Source organism: Perca fluviatilis, chromosome 24 (genome assembly GCF_010015445.1).
Source record: "Perca fluviatilis chromosome 24, GENO_Pfluv_1.0, whole genome shotgun sequence".
NCBI classification, from domain to species: domain Eukaryota; kingdom Metazoa; phylum Chordata; class Actinopteri; order Perciformes; family Percidae; genus Perca; species Perca fluviatilis.
In genome coordinates, this window is record NC_053135.1 from 5,951,253 (window position 1) to 5,968,350 (window position 17,098).

Genomic DNA, 17,098 nt, shown 5'->3' on the forward strand with positions numbered 1-17,098 from the left:
CCTTCAGTTTTAGATCTTTGTTCGCCTGTTAGTATTGGAAAAAGTTATGTCAACACATGTGGTGCAAACATTTATTAGAGTCAAACAAAAAAAAGAAATAAAGAAATGCCACACCAGACACAGAACACCTCTCATGATTCACACAAACAAAATCCCCAAAAAAAGAAGCCAAGTAGAGTGACAAACTCGATTGCATTTTTCTTGTGCATATAAACATTTTAATTAAATATAAAAGAAAGGAGGCCTGGCTGAGTGCAACAAACAGGCACGAGGGGGGTCGATAAAAGAAAATCCAGGCCTTGTCCGATACTAATCAAATCTTCATCTCGTTCATCACTTCAGTGCAAATCCAACATTCACGGTGTATAAAAGTGACTTTAAATAATTCAGGTAGTATATCTATTATTCAGTGTTTATTATTGTATGGGCTCACATTGTACAAGTGTTGCTGCATGTTATTGTTAGAAGCATGTTATACAAGAGAAGTAACCCATTCCTGTGTAACTAACGGAAGATAAATGCTGCTCAGTTTTATGAGTCAGTGGCTAGGACACAGATGATGGAACTGTTGATGAATGTTAAATAAAATAAAACACTTGCTTAGATATGAATGCTCAGTTTCAATGCATTAATATGGTACAGAGCCCCAAATTCTAATTCTAATGGTCTAATTTTCAAAAGTGGGCACAAAAACATTCTTGAACCAGAAACAAGTAGAATATGTGTGTTTAGCTCGATATGGTGCTGTCCCACTCATACACCTGCTATTAAAAGAGCCACAGTGGAGTCACTAACAGCTGGCAAATGAAATCCAAAGCTCTCCAAACACTTTCACTTTTAAACAGCAAACTAGATTTTCAGAATAGAGAGGGGCCAGCTCAGTAGCCACGGACGCATTTCACAAACAAAACCAAACTCAGACCTGTTGGCCAGAAAAATTATAAAATGAACTAAAACAAAGTAAAAGTCAACATTCATTCTTCAAACATTTGATACGTTTTTTTTTGATTTGGACAGAGTCTGGGACTTGATCCGAGAGTCCAGACTGAGGCAGCAGAGGCAGGTGGTTGGATGTGCGTTCATGTGGCGCTCCTTAGGTGCACCAAGATCTTAGCAGCTATGAGCCAGCCTTGTCCGAGTCACACAGCTCCCCTTTGTGTCTGGTACTAGTTCTGAGTTTAAAGGTTGCCTGGGGGCTGCTGTGGTGAAGCGCGGTGCTCGGGGCAGCATATCTGGAGGGTAGCATGGCAAAGATGGAGTATGATGAGGCCAGGTGTCCGCTGGGAGCGTCTCTGGTTGTGTTGCACAGCCGGGGCTGATGGTCCGACAGCCGCTGGATCAATTCGCTCCCTTTGCACAGCTCTGCCAGGAGATGGTGGGAGTCTGTACAGCTGATCCCCTCTGGAGGATCTGTCACATCCAGGATCTGACTGCTCACTGCAGACACACAGACACACACACAGACACACAACTGTGAGCAGCAGAGCCAGTAAGTAAAACAACTATCATTGGTGAAGAGAAAACTCAGACCTGCACCATCGGGAGGCTTCAATAAACTGCTGCTGTCAACTTTAAAGCTTTAGGAAAGGTCAGTCAGACCTGTCGCAGAGTTATCAAGCAAACCTATATACAAATATCACTCAAATTTTGTGTTGTTACTGTTTCTTGATAGGTTAATGCTTTTCTTATTTCCAAAAAGTGTGACATTTTAGAGGCAGCGCTGTAATGTTGAACTTTCCATCGAGCCTTAATGCACAACACACTGGGCTGCGTACGAGCCCCCTCCTTTTGATTGTACTAGTGGGATTGTTGACAAAAGCACCTGAATAATGCAAAAAAAAAAATACCTCGGTGAGTGCAAAAATACGACGCCATATTTGAAATAATCAGCACATTTCTCTCGGCACAATACCGCCGGGGCTGCAGGTTCCACTGCCAGGTGTGAATTCCGCCCCGTTTGTAATTTATTCTGCTTACATTCACAAACAGACGCTTTTCTCCAGAGCTGCGGAACGCAGCAAGCATATTTTGACACAACAAAAACCTGCTGTTATTTCAGTTAATCTGCTAAACTGACTACACAGCAGCAAAGTTGATCACGTGATGATGAATTTCCTTTTCTGATTGACATCTAAAACCTGATGTTTCACTCTGGACTGCATGTTTTGACAAACTGCTTGCCTGAATTCCTAGACAACTGTATAGAAAGCATTTCATAATATAGCAAATTTCTATTTGGTGCATCTTACAGTGGAGGGAAGGTCAAATTTCGGTCAGAAGCTCTGATAAATTAAAAATGGCCGCTGTTATCTCGAGGTTCACTAAACTCAAGCCTCCCTCTGGACTTCCTATTACCTGCTTCACCTACACTGAGATCTGAAGACAGAGATTTTCTGCTGGCCTTCCTCCCATGACCGCTACGCCAAACCCCCAGTGGACCCTGAGGAGACAGAGGACAACAGTTAGGTTATCTGTGGAGGGGAGAGGAGGAGGGATGTTTTTTGATAAAAGAGGAAGAACTTTACAACTGCAAGCTCGGAAAATAACTATAAGATTACCGATAGAAGACTCTGAGGAAAAAAAAACCCAATTCAAATCAAGCGTATCATGCAGTGAGTGTTTGTGTGTCTGACCTGGTGTTTGGCCACCATGTGGGCAGTGTGGATCAGCGGAGGTCTGATGGAGGGTTTGTACTGCAGAGGTTGGCCCAGTAGAGAGTAGTGTGCTTCACCTAGACAGTAGAGCCAAAACACAAAGTTATCACAAACTGTGAATTTTCAGATCAGTGGAAACAAGAAACTGTGAGTTTATATGGAGTTAGAAAAAAATAAAAAAAATAATAATATATATATATATTTTTTTTATTTTTTTTTTATTTGAGCAAACAAAAATGTATTCTGTGTTAAATAGTATGTAATTTCTGAACTGAAATGTAATTTGTAAATAAGTCCGTAGTTTATTAGCTTGCAACCTAGCCCTCTTTTTAGGTAGCTAGCCTTTTTCAGCCAGAAAAGCAGCAGCTAACTGACCTAGTTGGCTAATTCCAGCTAAACAGCCAAGGCATTAAGAGTTTCCTTAAAACACATTAACTTTGACTGTGTCTCTAAATTTAAACAATTTCAATCTAAGATATGATATTTGTTGGACAGAGTGAGCTAAATTTCAGTTTAAAAGCATGCTATAAAAGGTGGTATGTAACCAATACGGTATAAACTACAACTACCTGTGTGTGTCTGTGGAGTACCTGCTTACCATTGTCCCACTGCTTCCATACCTCCTTAGTAACAGATAATCTAGTAGCAATCGGACTGGAGACAAAACAGCCAATCAGAAATGACCTACTCCAGTTTTCCAATTGGCTATAACTGTGGCACAGTACAAGGCTGTGTGAGCTTCAGTGAGAAGCAAGGCTAAGCTGAAAGTGTTCAGACCAGGGATGTTGAGAAAGGACAAGTGGGTAAAACGGAGTGATAGAGGTTATCATTATATGCTCATGTGGATAATTTACTAAGCACAACATTTTAGTTTGCTCAAATGAAATCAAATTTTGTGCGATAACTATATAAATAAAATTACCATGCTTGCGAAAAATCTTTGCACACCCAGGATTAAGAAATACAACTGCATACATTTTGATGAGCCTGCTATATCAGTCTGTGAGTGAGTAAACACCCTGGTGGCCCATGTGCCTCTGACCTTGTCCACTGTGGCAGAAAGCTGTAGGGAGCGGCGGGTGGTGGTGGTGCGGGTGGTGGGCCATGACAGGGATGGACGAGATGCCTGATGGGAGGCCCTTGACGCTGGGTGGCTGGCCTGGCAAGGGAGTGAGTGCCGGAGACAAGGGCAGGCTGCTCTACACACAACACACCGGCGGTGCGGTGAGAGAAAACGGGGAAGAACACAAACACTTTCATTCAAAAAAAGCAACAATCTCGATTTCTCTCTTTCGCAGTCATTCTGTCGTTCAAGTTGTTGCTTTAATGTACCGTTTCATCCATATTAGTCCCCCTAATGTACCATTACACCCTAATGCTAAGGACTATTTTCTCCTCGTTTTCAGGTTACGCCAGCATTGACTTCATTTGCAGAACCTATTTACTACGACATTTAACCCGCCTGGAGCGCCACGGAGGGCGCGTTTGGCAATTCTCGCGTCACTGTCAGACTCAGACCAAACTAAATTGGCTTTCAAATTGCTTTCTTGCGACAGTCTTACCTTTCTGACACATGCTGTATTGTCCTATGTGGCAAACATTACCTGAGCAGATTTATAATTTAATTTTACATTATTTGGAAATTGTTGTCAAGTCAAAACCTCTGGGCCACTGCGCTAATTAAATCTTCTCAAAACCATAAGACAACCTCAACACGGTTATTAAAAGGTTATAAATACAATCGTTTGACTTGACATTACAACAATGCAGTTTTATTTTAACTCTGAAACTCTGAAAAGTGGTATTGTTTTGAGTGACTGACTTTGCCTAATCGATGCACATGGGCAGCGTTTGTACCTGGGTGGTGTCTGGAGGTGGGGGGAGCTCAGCAGGCCTGCGGCTGCGCTGGTGCTCGGGGCCCGAGTGTTTGTGGCCGGGCTGTTTCCGCTGGCAGGGGGAGGGGGCCCGGGGCTGCTGGCAGGAGGGCGCTGTCATTTGCAGCATCACCATGCCGCTGCCGTGGGCCGGGGGTAACAACCCTACACAAACACCAAAATAAATAACACAAGCTGGAATTGAAATACGGCGTTGGCAAATCAGGTCACGCAGACATGGTAAAACACACTATATAACTTATTTTCATTCATTACATCTGGGGGTTTTTTTTAGCCCAAAAACTGTCTTTCAGCACTTTTGTTTAGTTAGACATCAGTGGAGACACCGCTCTCACACCGTTAGCCCCAAAGCAATTAGGTTCTAAGTGCCTTGATTATAAGGGCACATCCGTAGCGGCAATAACAGTCCATACCATTTTGCTGCTAAACCTTCTGCAATGATCCGGGAGATCCAATTAGTTTGTGACGCATGAACGTGACTTAACACCCCCCCGCCCAAAAACAAAAAAAACAATCAGAGGTTGAGAAGCAACCTTCTGCTCCATCCATTCAAAAAATATATATTCCATCTAATTAATTTCTGTTTACATAAAGCTCGCATTAGGTGAAAATCACATTGGAAACTTTGCACAGCCGACACCAATGTTGATTTATGAATTATTACCCAACAACAGTAGCAAGGACAATGGATATTTGGACTTAATCTGCAGATTATTTCTGGCCCTGGCCTAGCCAATTAAAAATGTTTACTGGTGACGCTGTAGGTGAGGCCGCCGCGAGACCTTCATCTGACCTCATTACTGACGGGCTGGAAATGATGGCTCCCTCCATTGCTCCCCCATAATAATCAGGCATGAATAATAAAGGTCATTAGTAAGGAGACTGCCCCACCTGGGCCTCTGGACAGAGATTCTGTGAGCCCTCAAAAGGCCAACACAAAACAGGCAATACATGAAAAGATGGAGAAGGGTTATTATGGTGACTTTTAGTATTTATTTTTATATTATTTCACCCCTCCCCTATCTGTGCGACATCCACTCAAGCTGTCTCCTCACACGGGCTACGGAAGCGCTTTTTTTCCCCAGAGCTGTGGACAGGTTGCAGAAATCAACCCCCGTCACTACCATTACCACCACCACCCAGCCCCCCCCCCCACACACACACACCCCACACACACACACACACGTCTGCTTAATGCAATAATGGACAGTGCAATAATGACGCAATAACTTTTGTGTTCATTGCTGTATTTATTTATATCATGGGTAATATGTGTAGGTGGTCATGGGCATGAGTGAGGTGTGTGGGTGTGGGTGAGAGGGTGCATATATCTCATATTTTATCTTGTATTTTAATGCTGCAAACTGGATTGCTCCAACCAAGTTTCGTTGTGTAAATATATGCAATGACAATAAAGATTTCTCTATCTATCTTTGGTAGTTTCAACTATCTATCTCCCAATTTACCTATATATCTATTTCAACTACACATATGAACAAGGTCCATATATCTGCTGATATTAATTTATTAAAGAAATGTCTTCACCTCATGTTTTCTGTACTGCATTAATGATATCAAAGCATGTATGAGTTCACATATGATGGTCTTGTAGTGAACAGCAAGCAGTTCATTTAGAATCATCATTTAGGAGTAGGACAGTAGGGAAACAAGGACTATTTTTCTTATAAAATTAGATTAACCATGTAATAATATATCCTAAAACAACCCTTGGAGCATAACTCACACTGGAGCTGCCAACGACATAATTCAAAGAGTCACAACGACATCAGTGATTTCTCACTTTAATAGTTTTGAACTGTACCAAACAACATTTGGACCGAAGTTGTTGTCAACACAACATTTGTAGTGGTCGACCTACTTGCTGTTTAATCTCCGTGCAGCTTTGGAGGAAGAGGAGGATGGATGTGCAAATCCCTTTCACTTATACACACACCAGGGAGCCGCCATCACCACGCCTCACTCTTTCTCATTTTGAAAATCCGGAGTGTAAATCTAATCATGCTTCCGACGCACATACAACTGCAAAGTGAACCCAGGGAAGATTATTTCATTATGAAGCCCGGGTCGTAGCTGTGAAGGAATACATTCTGCAGTTATTGAGAGATGGGGGAATATAAAGGATGTCTGAGTGCTGCCGGTGGAGGGGAATCTCCAGGGCGGCTAATGTCATAGACAGAAAAGTGATGCTGCTGCACATCACTGTGTGTTTAAATCTGGACCTCGGATTTGGCTGCGGTTGGCTGTCGGAGGGGAGCGTACCTGCATACTGCTGGCCTGGGTGCTGCTGGGAGACGCAGGGGGACGAGGTCTGAGGAAACTGGAGCTGCTCCATCATCTGGGCAGGCAGGAAACTCACTGTTGAACTGTGAATGAACACACAAGTGTTTTAGAACAGGGTTCAAACCTTTTTTTTTATAGCACAATTTAATACTTGTATAAAAAGGTGATAGGGTAGGGATGATAAGGCCTAGAAATGTTAGCCATCTGCATTCATCTATTGACATTTCCATCACATTTTTGTCAGTACCTTTCAGCAGTATAGAACAATTAGAGCTAATAGTCAATTGATAAAACAATTTGTCCACAACTATTTTGATAATCGATTAATTACAAGTCATTCTTCAAGCAAAACAATTGATGGTTCCAGCTTCTCAAATGTAAGAATTTGCTGCTAGTTATCATCTTACAGTATATTAAATCAATGTATTTGGGTTTTGGACTGTTTGGCTTTGAAAACAGAATTTGATGCCATCAACTTGTGTTCTATAGTCTTGTATAGAAAAATAAAAAAACTAATCTGCAAATAATCGACAATATTAATGACGGTTAGGTGGTTATAGTTGTAGACCCCGATACCAATACTTCCTAACAATATCATTATTTCATCATTAAACACCACTTACACCTGGATAAGCAGCAGAAAATGAACGGGTAGATCATACCCTGTATAAGGTTTAAATGTTGCCAAATTTGTCAGCAGAAGTGCTTCTGGCACTCCAAAGCGCGAGCACCTCAAGAAAAAGAAGTCCAATACGATACTGATCAGAGAATCACTTCTAAACCTGCACAGACGTAAATCTCCAGAAGCTCGGCGATCTTAACGCTTCAACTGGGGGTATTAAATTTGAAATTTAACGTTAAGTCCATCTGCAAAGCAGGTGCTCTGCTCAGTAAGCAACCTGCCTGCAGGGACTCGCGTACAGCTGGTGAAAAAGCTGGCTGCAGGTGGACAGTCGGGCCTCGTGGGAGAACACGGAGCCGTTCGAACACTGAGGCATAAATCATTTCCACACTGACTGCCCTACTAAAGCAGCCTCATTTTACAGCTGGGAAAATGAGAGTGACCTCTCCTCTTGTGCGTGTGTGCGCACGCACGCACATTGTTCTTCTGCAGGTGATGACTAAAGTACATGTCTGTTTCATGTCTGGTGTTGATGTATACGAGCATGCACAATGGTCCCAGTAGTGCTCCCCCCCACCAGTATCCAGATTGATTGGGTCCACGGAGGTAGAAACTAATTACATGTTTTGCTTTCTGTGAACTAGTTCTATCAATCAGCTTATAATGAGAGAGAGAGCACAGCGCTCACCACTACTCGGCACCCGCAGTAATGGAGGAAAACGACTCCAGCTCTTTGAGTCGACATTCATCACTTATACGCAGACCCGAAAAGCATCACCCAAATCACCGTGCTTGCTGCCCCCCCCCCACCCCCCTCACAGTGAACAAAGATGACCTTGGCTCGGCGGTGCTTTGGGGAAGCACTCATCATGCTTGTTAGGTCTATAAATAAGAGGCACCTTTAGGAGTGAGAAACAGCAGCAAGTACCTGCAAATCGGTTTCTGGGACAAAGTACATCCACAGGCGAGCTAATCATTTCACCTGAACCTGATTAAAGCAACTTCAGCTATTAGAAACTGGCATTATAAAAGGATGAACATAAATCAAAGTAAGTTTAATATCAGTGTAAACGTAATGTAACAAAAAAAAAGCCGAACCAGAAAACATCATTAACTTTTTTTTTTCATACATTTTAGACAGCTTTAGGCCTTTAGAATGATTATTAAATTGATCATTGAAACTGGCTTATGAAAGAAATCCTAAACATAAAATGTGCAATAAACTAATTGCTCCCATATATCAAAGTATTGATGTGCATGTACACTGCTGCATTTGAACATTGAATATCTTTATGCAATAAAAGAACTTAAACATACAGTTATATGGTATTTTAATCTAAAATACTATATCATACTGGGCTCCTTAAAATGGATTGAGTTACAAAAACTGTTAAAATGAAAATGCATTTTTTTTTTTAAGCGTTGACATGGATGGATGTTCAATAATGTGGAACCATTGTACATTGTGCATGCTTATACTGTATATGTTCATTCTTGTGTCTCTTGAAAAGAGATAATGATCTCAATGAGACTTCCTGTTTCAATAAAAGAATAAAAAAAACCAAAAACATTCATCTTTTATCTTTGGTGAGTCATATGCTCTTTTCTGTTGCATTTGATGCTGGTACAGTACATTCATTTCCATTCACATTTGAGAAAAATAACTTGATATAATTAACATAATCATGCTTTTTCATTACTTTTGGAACATTTGCAGAGTGTCCGTGTTGTTTAACCTGAGATGGTACCTCATGGTGGTGTGCTGGTTAGGGGGGAGCAGGCTGTAGCAGGGCTGCATGCCAGCAACAGCCACCGCCCCCTGTCCTGGCTGACAGGACACAAACACTGGCTGCTGGTACGTCTGCTGTGGCACAGAGACCTGCTGCAGGAAAAAAAAGGTTGGAAAACAGCGGTTAAACGTGTATACTTTTCTTTTGGTATTCTCCTCACTGTTAAGACGAATAATTTAAAAGTTAGTTTTCTCCATTAATCTCAGGCACACGCTTTTATTTTGGAAGCTCTCTTCTCTTCCTGTGTCTTGCCAATAATAAAGAGCTACCAGCAGCCTCCTTTGAGAACAACAATGGTCTTGAGAACAACAAATTCCATTCATACCAAAATGAACTAGATGTTCTTTTTCATCTTTACACTGTTAATATTAATCTGACACTCAACGGGAAAGCTTGCAGGCGTCTCGTCATCAAAATACCTGATAAGACTGCATTGGAGGGTACTGGACCATCATGCCTTGCATCTGGTTGCCCATATTGCTTTGCTGGTTGCCAGTGAGAGCGACGGTGGATGTTGGCTGCATGCCCACTATGGTCTGGTAGCTGGATGCTGGGTTTGGCATCATGGCTTGGTGCACTGAGGCAAAATGAGAAAAGGCACAACGCTGTGACCGAATGAAAAGAGACTCCTGATAGGAACACAGCGATGATAACACAACACTGCAATTAATATTCACGACTCCCTATGAAACACAGCACTGCTTATCAAGATTTTAGAGATTTTTTTAAAAGGGAAATTTGCTTGTCATCAGTAGAAGAACAAAAGAAGGAGATTCAAAGATTGACGAAGTCTGAGCTTGGCTCGGGGAGTAGAGCTGTTACAGCTAAGCAGGTTTGAGGCACTCGGAATAAATGAGAAAGTCAATATATTTGATTTAGCCTGCGGTGGCCTGAACCTGCAACCTGAGTGGCCCAACCGCTCCTTCGCCTCAACAAAAACAACTTCCACTTCAACGAGGATTAGGTTCAGGGGTAAACGGAGAATGGGAACACATTTCTCCAGTACTACTTAAAAACCCATTTAGAGCGCCGGGAGAAAATGACACACACGGATCTGTCCATTTTCCAAAAGGCCTAAAATGGCGGCGCTTATTCCTCGCCGGAGGGAAAGGGGAGATTCAGACACTTAAATGTCAAGGTGACAAAAAGAGACATTTGAAAATACGGTCCCTCGTGACACACACACATGCGGTATTCCAAGGGACAAAGGAGAGGGCGTCCTTTTGTGAAGGTGTCTTTACAGTCTGCCGCCCTGGGAGAAAAGTACAACGAGACAATGAGAGTGCTCGGCGAGGAACAGAGAGGGGGAGGACTATTTTTATCCAGCCTCGTCTCCCACCTTCACTCACAAACCAAGCATGAAATGACAGTAATATCAAACGCACCCCATTTTATTCCATTCCAGCAGATGAGGGACGACGGTGACTTCTTTCCTTCGGAAATTCCTTCCTATGCCTGTTTGTGCATCTTAGGGATTTGAGCCATCCAGTGAGGACAGGCTGAGACTAATTATGAGGACGTTTTTGCTTTGCATGCACACGCTCCATCCTCCACGCCTTGTACCAACCGTCTAGCCATGGCGAGACTACTGCATGTCCTGCATGTGAGGAGCGAGGGGCTGAAAAAGAGACCGGTTCACTGTGAGATTCATAAAGGCCTCTCAGACAGCGTCCCGGCCCCGCATCCCGCCTCTCAGACTCAATGTGCTTCCTCTTTGGTATTAAATCATACTTCAAAGCCTGGAAACCATTAAGATGAAAAGGAATCCTGTCTTGAAAGGCCCAGGCACCTGACTATCTACCTGCCTCATTTGTAGTGGTGGGTATCGCTCAAAGATATTTCTACCGGTACGGATACCAATACTGTGACTTCGATACTGGTTCCTAAACTATACGTTTTTGGATACCAATTTAATAAAACAAAAAGAAATTACAACATTACAGCACAAATCTTTTTGATTCATTTTTCAGCTCCTACTACGTGAGCCCAGTCTCTGTGCGTAACGTAGAGTTTTTTCTGCCTGCCTCTGCGACCTGTAAAGTTAGACAGCCAATCACAAACATTATTAGATCTTGGTAGAAGCATGCTGCATGCTTATTGGCAGGCTTTATATCCAGTGTCCATTTTTTTTACCTGGCGGCATGCACATATTTTATGTAGAGTTTTAACTGTTTGCAAGTATGATTCAAAATGTGATGTATCTCAGGATTTTCCCCATCATTCCTTGAGAAAAATGGTCATTTCTTTCATGTAACTTCCATTGAAAGTAGGGATGGTGGCATTTTCTTCCCAGCGGGGACAAATGAACTCCGGCATCACCAAACAGAAACGAGGAAGGAAGACAAATCCTAATGACCATGACTGAAGCCGCAGCGAAGAGTGTAAACACAAGTACATACATAATACATAAGCTTCTCTGCGGACCCTGACTGCGCCATCAGAGAATTCCCACTGAGTACTTATTTATTATGTGTGAACCCATTGTTACACTATCTTTACCTTTAGTTGGTCGTATATATATATATATATATATATATATATATATATATATATATATATATATATCTTTGTTTTTAATTAATGCAAAAACAGAAGGGAAACGAGGCACTGAAGTAATTTTTTTCTGTTTCCCTGAGAAATAATTGCTGTCCTTTGCTTTTGTAGGTCAGCTTCATTTGTCCGCTGTCTGTTCTCCGGGTCCCCAGCAGGGAAGCAGCATTTGCAGCCTACAGATGACAGAATAGTGCCGCAGCCACTTACAGAGACGGGTGTGTGCACCAGCGTGCGTGTGTGAGAAAGACTAAGCAGGAGCTAACAATCTCAACTCCTGTGGTGAAGGGGGGGAGAAAAAAAAAAATCACCAGAATAATCAAGTGGATGACTCCCGGGGAGACATCTGAAATCGTAAAAACGAATAAACTGAAGAAAGAAAGGGAGAAATATTTGTCCTTCAGCAGAGCAGTCGGACTGCGGCTGGCATAGCAACAACAACAACACATAAATACTATCTAAGAGCTGAAAGTGAGAAGTCAAACTATCTATTTAGCAGCAAGAGCTCTTGGCAACACAAAGTCTGAAAAATCAAGGAGAAATCCGTTGCTTTACATCAGAGACTGCAGACCTCGTTCATTAAAACATCCTTTGATTTGTCTTTAGATCCACCATGTAACTATTTCAAAGCCATGTTTGAAGAAGTTGAATAAGCTTTGGTCTATCACAGAAAACTGGACAAAAGATGGGCAACCTGCTAATTTCTTTTGGCATCCAGGTGCTTTTGTTATAAAACAACTTTTACCAGTTTATATTGACAATATAATGTATCAAAAGAAAAGGGGGGGGGGGGGATTTTCTCTTTAAAAAAGATAAAGACGTAAAAACTTCTTTAAAACGACCGTGTGCATACCTTGTTGCTGGGGCAGGTTTTGGCTCTGGGGGCAGTTATAGGACAGTGGGTTGACGGGGGGCCGGTAGTGCTGCTGCTGGCTGGAGCAGTGGGGGTGGTGGGCTGAAGAGCAGTAACACGCGGACATCTGGAAGAGACACACAACACGAGTTCAAGGACTGTACGACACATCAGCACTCCCGTTTGAATCCACTTCCCAGCAAGAGGAGAAATGAAGGATTAGTCATAAAGCTGGTGTTCCACTGCGGGAGTGACCCGCGGTCGACACATTATCACAATATGAAACAGTTAGCATGATTTTAGACGTCCCTACCTGCTGGACAGGCTGATGGATGTAGGTGTGTTGCTGGAGCAGCTGCTGGTTCAGTGTGGATCCAGAAAAAGCAGCAGGGCCCGGGGTGGAACTGGGATAGGTGTGGTTGGGGCCCGGGGTCGGGACAGGCTGACCCTGCAGCACCCCTGGTGGTCCTCCTGACGGCCCTGCCACCATGTAGCTAGCAACCTGTTGCTGCTGCTGCTGAGCTCCCTGCAGTACCATCTGGGGGGAGGGGTGGTGGTGGTATACGGCCGGATAGTGGCGGGCGTCCGGAGCTGAAGCCCCACTGTTGCCGGGCGGCTGCTGCGCCAGAGTCATGTGACTGAACTGGGCGTTGAGGGCATCAGGCTGGAGAGAGAATCTAGTGTTAAAACGCATTTTACTCATTCAATGTGCTCAGAATTTGGATCAATACAGTTCGACCGCCTTGGACAGTCCGATGATTCCTAAGCTAAGCGCTGAATCAAAGCCACTCGCTAAATTGACTTTCACTCGAAGGTTCAAACAAACGCAAAGAGTTTATATCTGACCCAGGTCTGCAGAGTCTAAAGTGGACTATTTATCTGCATCACCACCGCACGCCAGTTCAGGTCATTTCTGACATGTTGGAAAAGTAGTGTTTTTGGTCATGGATTATTCAGCGCTAACATCTGGTGATGAATTAAATATTTATGGAACTTTCCACAGGCATAATTAGTCACAGAGGCATGTCTTTCACTAAAACCAGGTCAAAAATGAGGTTAAGTGAATGCGTGATCTATATATGTGGGTACCGGCTCCTGCTGGATTTAAATACACCTTTCCACCCAATAAAACAAACTGAATAGTTAAGTGGGGGAATAATAAGGGGTTTTGAAGTTTGAAAAGGTGAGATAATGCTTGATTTTAGATACCATAGATAATAATCTTGTTGAGCCAAACCTTTTAAAAACACTGAATGTGGATACCAAAATCTGCTTGCTAAGTAGTATTGAATATATTATATGTGGCCAATAATGTATCTCCATTTTAAATATATCACAGAAGATAATTAATTAAGGAGCTCATTAAAAAGGCAAATAAATAACAGTATGAAGATCTGAGTCGAAATAGAGCGCAGAGTATTTCTTTAGCTCGACACAAGCTTCCTGGACATCTGCGTCAGAGTTCCATTTATTAATTTAACTGCTCAGAGAAAAGTCTAGAAATAAACTCTTAATGAGCCAGGTCTGACAGGAGAAGGAGAGGGGGGGGGGGGGGGGGGAGAATAATAAAATTGAAGAAAAGGAGTTCTGTACCACAGCGTACTGTTGGTTATGACAGACGGGCAGGAACTGTGAAGGAGGAAGAGGATACGAGACCGTTGGGTTGTGAACAGGCTCAGAGGACAGCTGGAGAGGAGGACAGATCGGCTGAGGAGGTAAGAAGAAGAAGAAATGGACAGAGGGACAGGAGATGAGACTGGAGGCAGGACGCCAGGAAAACGGTGGGAGCTTCAATTGACCATTTTACCGAACCCCGTTTATGTTTTCACTTTTAATGTAACTAGAGAAAAAGGCCTTTAGGATGAGGACTGACTGATGGGTTTGGAGAATGTAACACTATCTCAGGTAACACTGGCTGGTGCTGCTGGAGGGGCTGTCGATGGGTCAATGAAATAGCTTAGAGAAGCTCCCACCATCCTACTATCAGCTCCCATTTCAACACAATAAGTTAGTGAGGTTAGAGAGAGTTAGAAAAAACAACAACACTGGAGTCTTTACAGGATTCCTGCTGAAAAATGTAGCCCCGCCCCCACTGACCTGAGGGTGGAGGTGATTGGTTGGCTGCTGCTGTGTCGGGACAGGGATTGGCTGCTGTGGGCTTTTCCCCTGCTGTGGGTTCCTGCCAGCAGCGGGGGCGACAGAGGCCGGGTTATAAACTACGGCGCTGCCATCGGGGTGGATGAAAGGCTTGCCTGTCAAATTTTATTCATAAGAGACCAAAAACCACAGTGATGTGAACTGCACACACAAATACATACTAATAATTCATCATCATCATACAAAAAGGAAACACTTGAATTATGCTCGTGGTGACAGGGAGGGACACACCCAAACATGGTCCATGACAGGAGAGGCAACAGGAATTAACAACCTTGGCAGCATTTGAAGTTCAGTTTGCAGCTCAAAAGTGTACAACATGATGAATATTTACACATTTCTCCCATCTGTTCAGTGCATTTTGATCAGCGTGCTCTGGTCTGACTACTAATTTGACAGACAAACCGAGTGCAGCCCCATGCCAACCTGTAATTCTGTCCCCAAGTCATGGATAATTCATTAGTAAACCAAAATTACAAGACATGAAAATGTATTTTTTTTGCTTTGATTTAATGCAGCAGGCTGAGATTGGGCCCTTCAAGAACAAAATCCTGTGCCTTTGTGGGATTTTTGATTTAGTGAGATGGACTTTTACATTGAAACTTTTCATCTTCACGTGGAGGTATCCCATCACCCACCTGTGTGTGGGTTGACCAGAACGCTGCCGGGTGGTATCCCTGAGGCTTCCAGCGGCAACACATAAAAGTTTGTTGCGTCTGTAGCTGATGGTGGCTGTGACGGGACGCTCTTGATCATCTCAGGGTGTCCAGAGCCTCTAGTGTCAGCGGCTATGTGGATTAAGGGTGTGCCGGGGATGTTGGACCAGGACGGGGCTGAAACTGGGAGAGGCAGCTGGGGACGGGATAGAGAGCTGGACGAGGAGCCGACGCTGCTGCACGATTCTGAACCTGAGGAAAGGCAGAACAATGAGATTATAATATTCTTCCTACGTCTCCCAGAAAGACTTCAAGAGAGCTTTTGAGAGGAGGAGCATTAACGTGTTGCTTTCAGCTTGCTAGTTATTCAAGTGGGTGAATAGAGTTGATGGTGATAATGAAGCAGTCTGGCTGATAATGCAACCTCTCTGGTGGCTGCACAAGCAACTGTTGATGGAGAAATTGGTATCTGTGCACAGTCTGTTATGGATTTCTCCCTGTATAATTACCGAATGGCGTGCAAAATGGCGATTGTACAAAGACATTTTTGGGAGCACGGATTGGCATTGCAATCTAGTGTTTAGAAGAGTTTAGAAGTTTACAATTGCAGGAAATGAAATGATCAAGTGCCTTAAAAGTTTACCCAAGTATTTGAGTAAATGTAGTTTCCACCGCTGGATTTAAAACAAGGGAAAATGAATGACAAATGTCATGACTTTGACAAAAAAACTGAAAGATAATGTCCAAATTAAATCATACAGGCAGAAACAATAAACGTTTCATTTCAGTTGATTGAGAGCAATTTTACTTTCATCATATATAAGCTCCTATTTTCAGGGGGAGATGGCGTGCAGCCTGTTCCAAGAGAGGTTATTTGAGGGCTTAGGCGAAGGGCAAATGCAGCCGAACACGGAAAAATGTCCTCGACTTATACTCCCAAAACACAAAGTGAGGGCAGCCAGCCGCCTCGTAAACAACTTAAAAAACTGCTCAGGCAAGAAGCCTGCTGCTGCGGTTACACCTCTGTGTAAAAAAATAAATAAATAAAAAGTAACCAAGAGAGGCAAGAAGAGAAAAACGCCAGACAGAAACGGTGGCGTGTACAAAATGGAGAGCAGAGGCCAACCAAGGACTTCTACCCTGCATTCACTGAGATAAAGAAGACAAATCCACAGTAAAGAACACTTTCCTGTAATCTCAGCCAATATAGTTACAAATGTATCATGTTGTGGAGTAAGTACCTGCAGTAACTCCTCACCGCTAGGTTTTACACTCTTGCTGCTACAACACTTTTCAAGGGCCTCTTCCATCACCATGTTGCTGTACGGTCATTAGTTTTGACAGCTGTCCGGCTACAGGGCGGCCCACAGACTTTACTAACAACGGCAGGCCAACAAACATTTGCTTTGGAGACAACTCAGAAGCCCTGAATGCCAGAGGAGTTTGCTTGGATCTCAATATGCAAAATGCCTATTTTCTGCTCCTCATTTATCCAATTAGGATACTTCGTCATGCTGGGACACAATTTCCTCTCCTTCTCTGAGAGACTGAATGAATGAATGAATTACATGCACCTGAGAGAAATCCTTCCATCTACATCTATCAGAAGATAGCTGTACA

General features: G+C 43.1%; 1 protein-coding gene across 9 annotated transcripts in view; it reads right to left on the minus strand.

Moving 5' to 3' along the window:
- Positions 1 to 57: 57 nt before the first annotated feature.
- Positions 58 to 17,098, minus strand: part of LOC120554532 (R3H domain-containing protein 1-like) — a 46,666-nt gene continuing 29,625 nt past the window's right edge. For 3 of the 9 annotated variants that reach the window (XM_039793473.1, XM_039793468.1, XM_039793469.1), the window contains 13 exons: positions 15,461 to 15,730; positions 14,763 to 14,917; positions 14,259 to 14,372; positions 12,979 to 13,329; positions 12,666 to 12,792; positions 9,682 to 9,839; positions 9,173 to 9,354; positions 6,830 to 6,933; positions 4,512 to 4,693; positions 3,697 to 3,853; positions 2,634 to 2,731; positions 2,356 to 2,440; positions 58 to 1,437 (listed from right to left, as the gene is read on the minus strand). In XM_039793473.1, the coding sequence (XP_039649407.1) occupies positions 1,118 to 1,437; positions 2,356 to 2,440; positions 2,634 to 2,731; positions 3,697 to 3,853; positions 4,512 to 4,693; positions 6,830 to 6,933; positions 9,173 to 9,354; positions 9,682 to 9,839; positions 12,666 to 12,792; positions 12,979 to 13,329; positions 14,259 to 14,372; positions 14,763 to 14,917; positions 15,461 to 15,730 (2,303 nt within the window). In that variant the 3' untranslated portion in view covers positions 58 to 1,117. Of the gene's footprint in view, positions 1,438 to 2,355; positions 2,441 to 2,633; positions 2,732 to 3,696; positions 3,854 to 4,511; positions 4,694 to 6,829; positions 6,934 to 9,172; positions 9,355 to 9,681; positions 9,840 to 12,665; positions 12,793 to 12,978; positions 13,330 to 14,258; positions 14,373 to 14,762; positions 14,918 to 15,460; positions 15,731 to 17,098 lie in introns of those variants that run through there. The other 6 variants (XM_039793470.1, XM_039793472.1, XM_039793471.1 and 3 more) reach the window with 6 other exon arrangements.